Source organism: Anopheles funestus, chromosome 3RL (genome assembly GCF_943734845.2).
Source record: "Anopheles funestus chromosome 3RL, idAnoFuneDA-416_04, whole genome shotgun sequence".
Classification (NCBI taxonomy): Eukaryota; Metazoa; Arthropoda; class Insecta; order Diptera; family Culicidae; genus Anopheles; species Anopheles funestus.
Window position 1 is genome coordinate 76,750,226 of NC_064599.1, and position 13,535 is coordinate 76,763,760.

Consider the following 13,535-nt stretch of genomic DNA (forward strand, 5'->3'; position numbering starts at 1 on the left):
TATACGCTAGCTGGACTGCCATAGAGTTTATCCAACCGGTCGAGAATCGCGTCGACGTTTTCTGGATTAACCAATAGACCGCTGACTGCTCGTAGGGCGTCTCCCTTTAAGTGTTTTTGAAGCCGGCTTAGATTGTGCAAATTTGTCAATTTTCCCGTCTTCGAGGTTTCCTTAAAAAGCAGTTTGAATCTTGGCCAGGTCTTACTGCTTCCGTAGAACTCTGGGAGTTCCAGTAACGCATTCTTGCGACAGCTTGGGCCGAGGCTCCAAGCATCTACCAATTTATCGACATTCTTAGTCAGCTCGTGAACGTCGTGTTGGCTTGTCCCTGATTGATTTAAGATTTCCTCTGCCCTAATGATTTCTTCTAGCCGTTCAATTTCCTTTTCGTATTTTGCTTTTTCTTTCTTCTCTTTTTCTTCTGCTGCTATCTTCTCTGATAATAGGCGTTCAGTTTGCATTATAGTTTGCCTAGCTTGTTCCTTTTCTAACTTCATTTGTTCACATTTTGGACATGTGAACTTGCTAGGAACCGTTTTTAAATTAAGACATGCTGAGTGGAACCATCTGTCACACTCCTTGCATTCTGCCATTTTTCCCTGTTCATCTTCTTTGACACACAGCTTACAGTGCCCGTTTGGGTTTTTCTTATATTTGTAATCCATTTTACTTACTCTGGATAGCTTGTTCTGTGAGGTCCAAACGGTGCGTCGTTACAGGGAGTAGATTGAGCCGTCCGCTCAATTGGCTGGCGACCTCCGCTTCAAGGCACCTCACCGCGAGCCGTCCGCTCGCCGTCGTAAACACTGCGCACTTCTGGAACGCTGCGGGTTGAGCCGTCCGCTCAGGATTGGCGTCCCCCGCACCTCACCGTGAGCCGTCCGCTCACCGTCGTTAACACTGCTCACTTCTGGAACGCTGCGGGTTGAGCCGTCCGCTCAAGATTGGCGTCCTCCGCTTCAAAGCACCTCACCGTGAGCCGTCCGCTCACCGTCGTTAACACTGCGCACTTCTGGAACGTTGCGGGTCGAGCCGTCCGCTCAGGCACTTTTCACAAGATCGTCACTGATTGAGCCGTCCGCTCACCGCTGTCTTGCACTTTTGAGGTCGTCGTGGGTTGAGCCGTCCGCTCACCGCTGACTCACACTTCTCACTATGAGGTCGCTGCAGGTTGAGCCGTCCGCTCACCGCTGACCTATTCTTCTCACCTCAGATGGCGTTGTGAGCCGTCCGCTCGTCGCTATCTGGTTCTCCTCGCTTCAGATGGCGTTGTGAGCTGTCCGCTCGTCGCTGACACTTCTCACTATGATGTCGTTGGGTTGATCCCCCCAACTTACTTTATTCGGCACTTCTTGCTCCTGGCACCTCTCAGTGAACAGTTTCTTGCGTGTCACGAACCTATGTGACTTTTAAGCGTCAATATCACTTGACGAACTTCACTGTTCACTTGTAACTGGTGTTGCACTAATCGCACAAGAGCTAGACCTTTCGTGGCTCGTCGGCGTTATGTTGCCTATGACGGCCGTTACCACGGTTTGACGCGCGCGAAACTTGGTCGTCGACGCGTCCCGAGGGAGTTTGTCTTTCTTAAGGTACCACCGCGGGAGAGTTTCAGGCGTGAGGAAGTTTTCCTCTCTGGAGCCACCATGTAGTTTATGCGAGTTTTCGGATAAACCTTCTCGAGACAGGCGCAGTTCACGCCGACTCAAGCACTAATATCTGAAGCCTCCACACCGGGGTACTTTTAGACATACTGCCTTTATTGGTTAAATTAACGTTCTTAAATACTAAATTTTTGCTTACTTAACGATAATGTTTACCATACGCGCACCACCTGTTGCTGGCTTATTTTATCGTTGCACGGCACTCAAATTGCCGACGATGCAAAGCCGTGGCAAGGTACGTGGTGCGTGCGATCAACGATGCACCAGCATTTTGGGCTGCGATTGATCGTAGCACCCAAATTGTTGACGCCGCGAAAACCGCGGCACCGGTTTGGGGCGCGAAATTCGATCATCCACTGCACCCAGACTGCCGATGCAGCTCTTATGTCTCACACGCGGCGTGCGCTTCTAACGGAGTGACCCTGTCGGCGACAGTTGCTTTGAGTTGATGTTGAGAACGCCTGAATGTATGCAATCTATTGTTTGAATTTTATGAAAGAATACAACGATGGGAATGAGTGAAATTAAAGAGGAAGAGAATAACCAGGTTGAGGAAGTGAGGACAAAGGAAGATGTGAAGGCCGAGGAAGGAAGAGGAGAAGCTGCAAAAGAGGGTGAGGGACGAGAGGATGAAAAGGCATTTTGAAAAGGCAGAAATGGAGATGACTACTACCAAATAACTTCGGTCTGTGTATCTCTCTGTGTGTCTCTCTTTCTCTCTCCCCCCCCCTCTCTCTCTCTCCCTCTCTCTCTCTCTCTCTCTCTCCTTTTTTCTCTCTCTCTCTCGCTCTATCGGTTGCTTAGGACGTTTTTCTATTCATTTATATTTTGTTTATTACAGTATTTACAATTGGGAACTGATAACATCTTGATAACTCGAACTATATTTCTTTACAAACAGAGATGATATGTTGATTGTTTAAGAAAAAAGATTTTCCACATCCACAAGCATCATTCAAACACATAACACAGAACGGAAACAGATTTAACCCCACACAATTGCTTTATGTCTTTTCCACTTATTTATTTAAAAGTCTTAAAAGTAACATCGACATTACAGTTTCCACTATCCGGTTAACCACAGGTATTACACCGTGACGCTCCGTAACCAAACGACGGGATGGCAAATTGACTGCCGACGGGCAGTCCACCAGGAGCACCCTGTGTCACGGAACCTCTAGCACCGGGCAACATATCCACAATGACCAGCGGAAGAAATACTTGCTTGGCGGCGGGATTTACCGGACCCAGCGAGCTAGCATCGTCACAGTCAGGTGCCGCCTTCGGCGAACTGTTGATTGACTTCAGCAGCATCTGTAGCAAAAACTTCAGCTCGGAAATATCCTGACCGACCGCTTGCAAATCCTCTGATAAGGGTGTGATGAGAAACAAAAGCAAATATGTTATCACATTCTACATTCAAAGCACTTAATTGCGGCGATCACTTACGTGGTGGTTTCAGGGTTTCCGCTGTGTTGGTTGCCGGTGAACCGACAAAGTTGTCCCGGTTGTTGCCGAACTTGTTACCGCTGGGTTTCGGAGTTGGGGCCGGAAGGCTTTCCGGTTTGAAGGTGTTCTTCGGTGCCGTTCTGGCCTGTGTCGTCTGGGCCGGTGCTGGAGCTCGTGGAGTTGGTGGCTGTTGTTGCTGACGGGACGAATCTGTGATTGGTCGAATGGTAGTTGTACGCGGAGTAGTCTGTTTTGGCGTTGGCTTGGGCGTTGGAGGTGGTGTAGTTGGGGCCTTTTTGGGGGTAGCCGGTTTGGCAGTTGTAGGTGAGGTAGCGGCACGGCGAGTAGGGGTTGGAGTCGCTCGTGTTGTAGTGCGGGAAGAAGTTGCTTTCGCCGTGATCGTTCGTGCGGTCGTTGGTCGTGGTCGTGTTGCGGTCGATGGTGCCGCAGTTTTTCGAGCTGTTGGTGCGGATGTTTTCGGTTTCTTTGTCGTTTGTGTAACCGAACCATCATCGTTCACTTGAAATCCTTTCGGGATAGATAGCTCGTTACGTTCCTCTTTGCTCTTTTGCAGCACTCGGCACACATCGGGGAAGTAGAGCTTTTCCCAGTCGTACGTTTCACCGACGGAATCGTAAATATTAGCCCTGCAATGGTACGAAAAGGAGTGCTATGCGATGAGTTTCCGTTTACCAGTACGATAGATGGGCATTTTGTACAAAATTGTTTCATTTAATGCCTTCTTGGTTGGGTTGTAAATGCAATTTGACTGAAAATGACTTCATCAGGTTTCATCTAAACATTTCTAACCACTATACAAACGTACAAAATATTTCTGAAAATAAGATTTCTCCAGTGAAATCACTATGCATTTTACGGACAAATATCGTTTTTCTTGACAAAGGAAACGATTTTAAAAGTTAAAATAGTCAAATAACAGTATCAACGCATTCAGAAAGTCCTAGGTTTTTGTTTTAATATTTCAATAAACAGCAAAATACTTGGGATCGATTTGCATCATAACGATGAAGCAAATAAATCCACACCTGTCCTAAATTACGCAAACTTTTCAAATAAAATAAATAAATTACAATCTACAACTTCAGTAAAACAATTAAGTTCTATCACTTGTTATTCCTCGATTTTCCAATAGGCCATCAAGAGAGTATTTTAATAAAAGCTGCCGTTTTAAAAAAGCTGGCAAAATGTTTCCTGAAGAGTTAATTTCATAATTTTATTTTTCGTCCGCCGAGTAAAAAACGTGCTAAAAACCCTGCTAAATTATCTGTACAGTGTCCGAAAATGCCTCAAATACTCTAACAAAACAAAAGACACTTTTTTACTCCCTTTTGGGGAAAAATAATGGATAATCAATAAGCCTTTTAAAATATGCAACAAGAATTCCCAATACCCACCCCTCTCCCTAACAATTTTAAACTGATAGTATGATGAACTTACCATATAAATGGCAAAAGGTTACTACTAACAATGGCCAAAACAATTAAATTCCACCTTAATAGAAATAAAAAAGAAACATCTTTTAAAAAACACTCTACAAAATCTGTACACTATCTTGATTAGGTATCTGATATATTCAATCTACGTAAAAACAACTTATAGTGTCATATCCGATGTAAATATGGAACCGATCAATATATCAGTAGCTGTAAAATTACTCCCAGCCTTCCTGTTCATGAATGTTTCTTTTACTTATTAATTTAATAAGCAAATTGGCTTTTTTCATGCCTAGTCTCGGGGTATCTCTAATCGTGGCATCATGTTTAGCGGCTTCTTTTCGGTCTTTCATCTTTCCGGTGCTATATTGGAGAATTATTTGCCGAACTTAACTTTTGTAGCTTAATTGGGGTTTCCGCACATTTTCAAAACATTATATAAGTTTTCGTTTGAAGTTTATACTTCAAAATTTCTTTAACAATTCTTCAAACATCCCTATTCTCTGTTTCCCATCCCTATTTCCTTATAGTAAGGATTGATGTTTCCAACAATACATTCCCTAAGAAGGTCCTTATAGCAAAAAGGAAAATTATTTAACCTTCAGAACACAGTAAAGATATGGTCACACAGTTTCTTGAACAAGTTGTTGCTTTCAGCAGAAAGTAAGGCGCGACATAGAATGCCAACTTTTCCACTAACCAGGCCTCGCTGTTCAATGTCAAGAATTCATTGGAGAAGGCCTCATCAATGCCCCTCCATGAGGACTTTCAGAGCCAATTCTCAATCGGTGAATCTCATCCAATAACTTGGAGATCAAATTGGGGGATTCTTCTAGAATGCTTATTAAAAACACGATTCACGCAATCTTTATTACATTACGTTATCGTTTTCCGTTTTTGTTTTTCATAGTCATTCGATCGCAGTTCATGTTTCGAAAAGGAATACTTTACGCTAATGATGTCATCTATTTTAAGCTTATTATTTACCTTGTGTTGGTCATTTTGGCCTTTTTTTTGCTAATGTGTCTATTTTCTCGTTTTCGTGAACTACTGACGTATGTTATAAATATATTTGAATTTCATTAGTATGTTGCGTATTAGTTTCTCTTTCTGTGCGTGTTGAAATTCTCAAATGTAAACATTGCAATATCTTCTTGATTTAGATGATTTCATTCGGATTTGATATTTGATTCAGTTTTCCCAGTAGATTCAAATAATCGAAACCCTTTTTCTGTTTTATAGTTTTTTTTTTCTTATCCTCAACCAAAGTAAAAAATCGAAAATGTTATAATAGTGAAATGAGATTATTAAAAAAAACGGCAATACTTACACGCTGTTTGCAACCCGATCGGTGTACACCTTGGTCGGCTGATTCGGTGGTACCACCCGGTAGCCCTTCAGATCCGATACGTAATGGTAGAGATGCGTTCCGTTCGTTGGATCGACAAACCCGTAACAGCCGTACGTCACACCGTCCGGGCCCTTCACCTTGTGCTGGTACTGGTTGTAGTTTCGCCGTGGCACATTGTAACCGTAGTTAAACGAACCTTCTACCGTTTTGCCCTGATGGTACAGCTTCGAATCCGTGTCGACCTTGATATCGATGTCGATGTTGTCGTTCAGTGCAGCCCCAAACACGCTGCACACGCCACAAAGGACAATCTACGGTGGGAAAGATGCAGGAAATGAGCAACGCAATGAACCGAACCATCGTTAAGACGTATCGGATGAGCTAGGCAACTAGGAATGCCATCGAACAGATTTCAATTTATCGATAACCCGACAACAGGCTCAGCGTGGCAAAGTTCGTTACCAATCGATACGGCTGGCAGCAACGATCAATCCCGGGGCGTCGATTGGGGGCCTCTAATCTAATCCCACGCACCGAACGACATCTGCCTACGCATGGTAGCATCACAAAATGTGCTATGCATATGTTCAAATGCCATGGTTATGATACATGTATTTGTCACCCTGTGCGTGGAACCACCGGTCGGCCAGGTATGCATAATTGAGCAGAAGCAAGAATTTTTAATGCTCGCGATGACACCTGGTGACATCAGTCCGGTGGCCACGGTCGACCGAACGACCAAAAACCAAGTCCGAGATACGGAGACCGGTTTCGTTGTGCCATGTGTGATAGCAAAACGCAATCCGTCATCAAGGTCGGGCCATGTAAAGTATTGTGAACGAATTTCGAATGCCGCAACAGCTGGCGCACGGATTTTGTGGCTCATTAGAGCTGGAAAGCAAGCGAATGCTAACCTCCGACGATGAAACCTAAACGGACCACATCGTCCCGTGCCAAACACGACAATGTATGAGCGCTGTCATATGCGGATGTGAATCGGTATCACTTCGGCAATGAAACATCTTCGATGTATTGTGCATAAATTAGGCGCCGTTACAACCATGCGGTCGTGTGTGGTGGCGGGAACCTGTAATGGCAAATTCGTTACACTTTTTTTTGTTGGTAACCCAACAAAACCCATTCCTCAAATGATAGATCCCATTTATTAACTTTCTGTTTGATTGTAGGTTTTTAATTCTTCCTGCACCGTAGGATACCGATGGTGATTTTTCATGGAAATTGCTTTAGCATGTTATTCATAAGAGGGAAAATTTCTACATGATTGATGTGCTTCGGAAATGGAACTAGCTCCAAACCTCTATCCCTTCAGCAAGTTCAATAAAAAACACACACTTTTTTATTCAGTTTCACTGTGCCCAATTATTGATTGGATGCTCACTACAAAAAAAAAACTTTTCTCATAAATCTAACTAGAAGTGAGATAAATAAAGCAAATCGTAAATATCTCTTAATATCATAGAACATCGAAATGAAATAAAACCTTCAAACCTTACGAAACTTTTTTTTGTGTTTTCCCCCCTTTTAGAGTGCTTGAAGTTTTCATCAATCGCGTAGAATTTGGATAAATCTCCGCTAAAGGCCACCATTGAACGTTTCGGGTAAATCAAACAAAAAAACCAATCAAATGCACCAACTATACACAATCACCCGAAAAAACAAAAAATAATTGAAAAACATATTCAATTCAATGTATTCAATAAAAAAGCCGCAAAAATTGGTTAAAAAAAATTTTAGAATGTATTACGACTAAAACCTATTTTTGATCAACTTATTTGATCCGATTTAGTAGAGCAGAAATATGAAGCACATCCAATCACTTCCGGATAATTGCGTGTATTAAACATACGAGCATTTTATATACCACTGCTGCAATATTGCAAAAAACATCTTTAAAAAAAACTTTAGAGCTTAACAGAACGCGTGCAATATGATGAAATCTAATGAAAATACCATCGCAATAAAAACTGACAACCACAAAAAAACTCAAAATCCATCATTACGCTAGAATAAGTTAGTATATGCGAGAGTAAATCCGAAAACAGAAATAGGTTAATGTTCATTAGAACGGAACAAACATTGAAATATTTATGAAGACTGTAAATGAACAAAATATTTAATTATTTTGAGTTTAGGATGTGCATCAGCCTCTGCCTTTTTTCTATTCTATTCTGTATTCTTTTCCATTTCTATTTTTTTCTATTAAATTAACAAATAATATATTAGCAAAGTCAAACTGTGTTACAAAATCTAATCAAACTTTTCACTGGATTATCCAGCATAAGTTGTTGAATAACTCATCTACATACAGAAAAAAATAAATCACATTGAACTATATTGCATTTTTTAAGCAGGTTTTTCCAAACTAAGTAATAGTAAATTTATTTTAAGTATCTTTCCATTCGAAGAATTTAATTTATGTTAGATTGTATTACATTGTTTATTGGTCTTTTTTAAATTTCCGTAAGGAAATCGCCAAGCCGATTATTCATTGATTCAATTAAACAAAAGACGCTTAAGCTATCCTTTCATTATTCACTTACCACAATAGTTAAGCTCCACATAGTCACTGATTTCGGTCGCTGATGCTGATAAATATGGTGCTTCACTTTGGATCGTTTCGCGAAACAAGATAGACGGGTCTAACTTTATTTTTTTTTATTCGCAAAATGCTCTTCCCACGAAACGACCTCCACGTTCGTTATTAATGTCCAACAATTTGCAATGGCAGCACAACAAACGAAAATGGTCTCTAATGTCCACTGGAGGATGCTCGTAACTATATTCACCTTATCCTTCTGAACACGACACGACACGGTGAAAAACGACGCTTGTATTATTTATGTATATGCTCGATACACTGACCAACGTCTAGCCTACAGTACTATACCGGTTTCCGTACCGACTGTACCAGTTCGGCAGAACTTTCTACGGAGCGTGCTCAGCACAACGTTTTCAGTCCACCAGCCGGCGTTCGACTAAAGTTCGGGCTATGGTTTCGAAGCACTTTTAAATAGGTGACAACACCAGAAAAAAACCCTCACCAGCATCGGTAGACGCCCAAAAACTTACCCCATAGAATACACTCGATAAAAGATCCTACGTTGCTACCGTGGCAGGAGGATGCGAATGCTTCATTTTTTTTTTTTTTTTCTAACGAAAGAAGGGAACACAAAAGATAAAACGCACGCTTCTCCACACATACATGGTTTTACATATGCTGTGCCGTGTCGTGATCGTTTTATATATATTTTGCATTTTTGATGAGGACCAGAACGCGGCTAGGGCGCCCCAAGAGTGCGACTTATGGCCGAAGCTTACGATCATCTCCAAAACCAGATCTTTCCTTTACCGTACCGTACGGCGATGGTGGAAGATGCTCGGGGTAAACGGGACTGTGCGTATCACCCGCTGATGGTGGTTTGAACGATGATTTCCAATTATTTTTGAAGCTCATCTGCTAATAGAACTGTCTTCCGTCATCTTCCGGCGTGTTTATGCAAGTCGTAGATCACACGGGTCGAGGTTGGTTGCTCGAATTACTAATTTATGAGACAAATTGCATCCTCCCTCGGTTGTTTTTGGTATTCGAAACGGGCCCTTCGGGGCAAGTGTACCAATGGTCGTACCGGGTGTGCGTGTGTGTGTGTGTCTCGTGGCTCTGGTAGCTATAAAGGTAATCGAAAAACCGGGGCATGATTTACATCCCAAGGTATTTAATTAGCAAGTTGTTGATATGGATTTGAAACGTTTACCAGAACGATGGTAAAGTAGCAAACTGAAGTTTCAATTGGTTGTCGCTGCTCTAGCTCCCACGACAAGCGCAGAATGTTTGCTGTAAGCAAATCAGCTAAACAAACTACAAGTGAAATCAATTATCGGTCATGGATTATTACGTGTCTACCTTTAAGGCTAGACTTATTTCAAGAATACTCCCAACTCAGCATCATTTTAATGTTATAATGCGTGTGTGAATTTTTAATGTCTTTTGCAATACTTGCGGACACCCTTAAAGATACAGATTCGTTTTAGGAAAACGTTTTCTAAACAGTCAATTTTAACTATAAATCAGACCTTTATGATCAATAAAGTCATGAAATTAAAGTGCTATTTATACAGATTATAAGAGTTGAGAATTTATGTGTGAATTTACTAACAAAAATCGTTGTTTGATGATTCATCCTGTGAAGTGATCCTGCATTTGCATAATAATAACAGTGTGCTTCCAATGATTGGTTGTGTTTTCCGCAGACGCCATTATGCATCGTTCGATAGTGTTTGTGAGCAACCCAAATTCCAGAACACGCATTTACGCCATACCTCTGTTGTCTGCATCTTATTTTAATGTGTTAACGGAAGTAATAGGTCAGGTAGTTTGGTGTGATCTTCATGACATGATCATAACAAAGCATTTGTAGCTATTAATATCTTCTTCTGGAATATAAGGATTTATCAACCTTAAGCAGTCTTAAAGCCATGTCTTAAAGATTGATAAAAAAAATAATGAACAAACCAGAATTTGATATTCATAACAAGTTTGGAGTCATGGACATGGAGTTGCTCACCAGGAAACTGACTCGCATCAAGTGCTAATATCGATTTCAAGTTTAAACAAAATGTATTATTTTTGGACTGGTTGAAAATGGCTTAAAGTTGTGGCACTCGGAACTATTTCAACCCGTGGAAATAGAATACTTTTATATGACATTTGGCCATACCTAGGTGTCACATGTCAGGACTGCTCATCAAAATTAGTTTTAAATCTTGAGAACTGAGCTAAAAACTCCTCAAACTTATTGCGTACCCGCTATCTACTATCTCTCCTGTACCAAAGTCACTCATTGCGAAGTTGCCTAAAAGACCAATTAGAAAACAACAGCACTCTTCTCGAGAAAGTGAGAATGAAATGAAATAGGTAAATGAACCCATTGACGATATCAGGAAAGATTGAAATATCTGGCACTATTTCCTAATGTCAACAAAATGTCATATTGCTGTCCAATAAATTCCCCCACATACAAGACATACCAATCAGAGAAATATATCAATAGTCGAACAATTCTAACCTCATCCTCGCTATCGTAAAATAGTTAAAGCCGATTGTTCTATTTCTTGATATGCTATAATTTATGTGCCTCCCTCACGTTCATCAATATGCTAATGCTGTTGCTTTGCAGACATCATGTCCACCCGCCCGATCAACATCCCGTCATCTATTCCAGATCGTTTCATTTCTTGTCCGTTTCATTCTAAACACCCTCCATCAGTGTGGCGCTATTTGCATAGCGCCTCAACCACCAGGAACCACATCTGTGGTCTGAACTGATGACATTTAACCATCAGCGGCACAGGTTAAGGCCAGTGCGAACAACCTACGATCTTTTGCAACGTGATCGACCAGTTGCGAATTTTACCGATGCTCGATAATTGTGAACGAAGGATAAGCGAAGATTCTACCGGACCGGATCGTGAAGCAGCGCCTCACACATAGCAGACAGCTGAGTCATGGTTATTTTGAAAAAGCGTCTTTTATTAAGCGCCTGGCACACTATAAATGTTAACTACAATCAATTAAAACCATGGAAAAGATAAAGTTCGTTAAAACGAACAAAATTTGTCTGTTCATAAAGGTTAATCTGTAATAGTTCCGTTTGCAATCGCTTTATAAAATCTTTATCACATATGTTAATCTGTGTGCAATCATTCCCGACCAACCGAAGGTCATTAACACGCTGCATGCGCCATGATTATTTTATGTCAATCCAAGAACACGATTTAGTTGCTCATTTTCTATTCATGCTAATACCGAACACGAAAACAACACATTCGAAACCGGTACTAACACCGTCTGGCCCCATTTAGTACGACCCCAAATATAGCGTATCTTAATTCGTTGCTCAAATTTCACGACGACAACCTTCACCCTGTGGCAGCCCTAAGTCAGTAGCGTTGGCCGTCCTTGCCATCCCAGCTGTTATCGCGAGCTTCACGAAATTCCTCTAAAAAGTTTTCATTAACACCACCAAATGTGTGCTACCAGCCTTTACGCTATCTTGCCGAATTCCGTCCAACCCCCTCTAAGGAGAGTGAAGATTTTGATGAGGGGCGGAGGAATTGAGGTTTGAAACGCATCTCATCCGTTCGATGACGGAATACCGCTTACATACCGAGCATAAAGCACAACGGATGATGGGTATTGTATGCGTGGGATGAAGCTGTTGCTGTAGTTGCCGATTGACTCATCCTTACCATTAGCAGCGAAATGGTCGTATGCTTTGCCGGTGAAATAACGAACAGACTCAGAACATTGAACCGGATCTACTTATGCAGGTCCCGTGTCGCGTTTCCAGCTCTGATCCGATTCGCTAAATAACTCTTCTCGCAGGAACCGAAGGTATCCGCATCCTGACGTGCTGCGCCAGTAAGGGAAGGTTCCGCCGAATGCGGGGAAAATGGAAACAGACAACTCATACATCCTCGCATCCGACCAATGCTAAAGAGGGAGAGAAAATTAAAAAGATACATAAATAAAGCTTGCCCACCAAAAATAAGGTTGCCCGGGTTGTTTTGGAGCTTGGTTTTATTTTTTATCTCGACCCGGGTCCCAAGAACAAACCCATGGTTGATATCACAGAGGAAACTCATTTGCGAAAAGAATGCGATATGGTCGCACATATCTAACCGCAACGCCGTCTGAACGCGGGTGATATTCTTTATTTGGAATTTTTTTTCTCGTTCCTTTTTACCCTACTAAGCATCCGGAGACTGAATCGTAGCAAAAATTAGCCTTAACCCATATCAAGATGAAGCACGAGACGCGCATTGGATCGATTTTAGAACTTCCCGTAAAAATCTACCAGCTAACGATGATAAGATACGCGCCAGGGTGGAAAACATTGGACCGAAAGCTGAAATACTAATCGTAGGCATAAGACAGGGTCGTTTCAAATTGTACGCTAGTCGCTTAGGCTGTGGTGTGGATATATGAGAAGTTTTCTCTCATATAACCATTGCTCGGTAATAAATCAGATAAAAAACATTTTTTATAAAAACTAAACAACATCTAAAAGATAGAGAATTATTATAGGTTTTAATAGATTACAAAGCGATATAAGTCTTGATACGGCCAGGCCGTTCTAACCGAGCAAAAAAAAAAGATTATAAAGTGAAATAGATGTGTTATGTAAAAAAAATCTATGAAATCTTACAAAAACCTGGAAAACGCGCATTGGAACTCACCAAAAATAAATGTTTGAAGTTTGGTTGAACTCTTGATTCATTCCTACAAAAAAGTCCCTATGTACCACACAACTCGATAGACCAGTGAGATACTACTCTTGGATTACAGACATAGACTTCTTAGCGATATCATTATTAAAATCATCTCTTCTTCTTGTACAACTTCAAGAGATGTTTTTTTACTTCGTAAGAACGGTCCGGTCGTACCAAGACCTATTTTAACCATGTAGTAGGATACTCCTTGCTGCGGGGAGACGGTCCGGATGGGATTTGATCCTGCCAATCCTGCCGTATGGACCTGTTCCGTGTATCACATACACCACCGTGCCGACCCATAACTCAAAAGTTGTTGGTCTGCGC

General features: G+C 41.5%; 1 protein-coding gene across 1 annotated transcript; it reads right to left on the reverse strand.

Moving 5' to 3' along the window:
- Positions 1–2,504: 2,504 nt before the first annotated feature.
- On the reverse strand, positions 2,505–9,943 carry LOC125767040 (proteoglycan 4-like). Its single transcript, XM_049433274.1, has 4 exons — positions 8,480–9,943; positions 5,898–6,229; positions 3,114–3,760; positions 2,505–3,031 (listed from the first exon to the last, which is right to left on the reverse strand). Exons 1-4 carry the CDS (start codon positions 8,498–8,500, stop codon positions 2,739–2,741), a joined length of 1,293 nt encoding a protein of 430 aa, XP_049289231.1. The 5' UTR covers positions 8,501–9,943; the 3' UTR covers positions 2,505–2,738.
- Between the last annotated feature and the right edge of the window lie 3,592 nt (positions 9,944–13,535).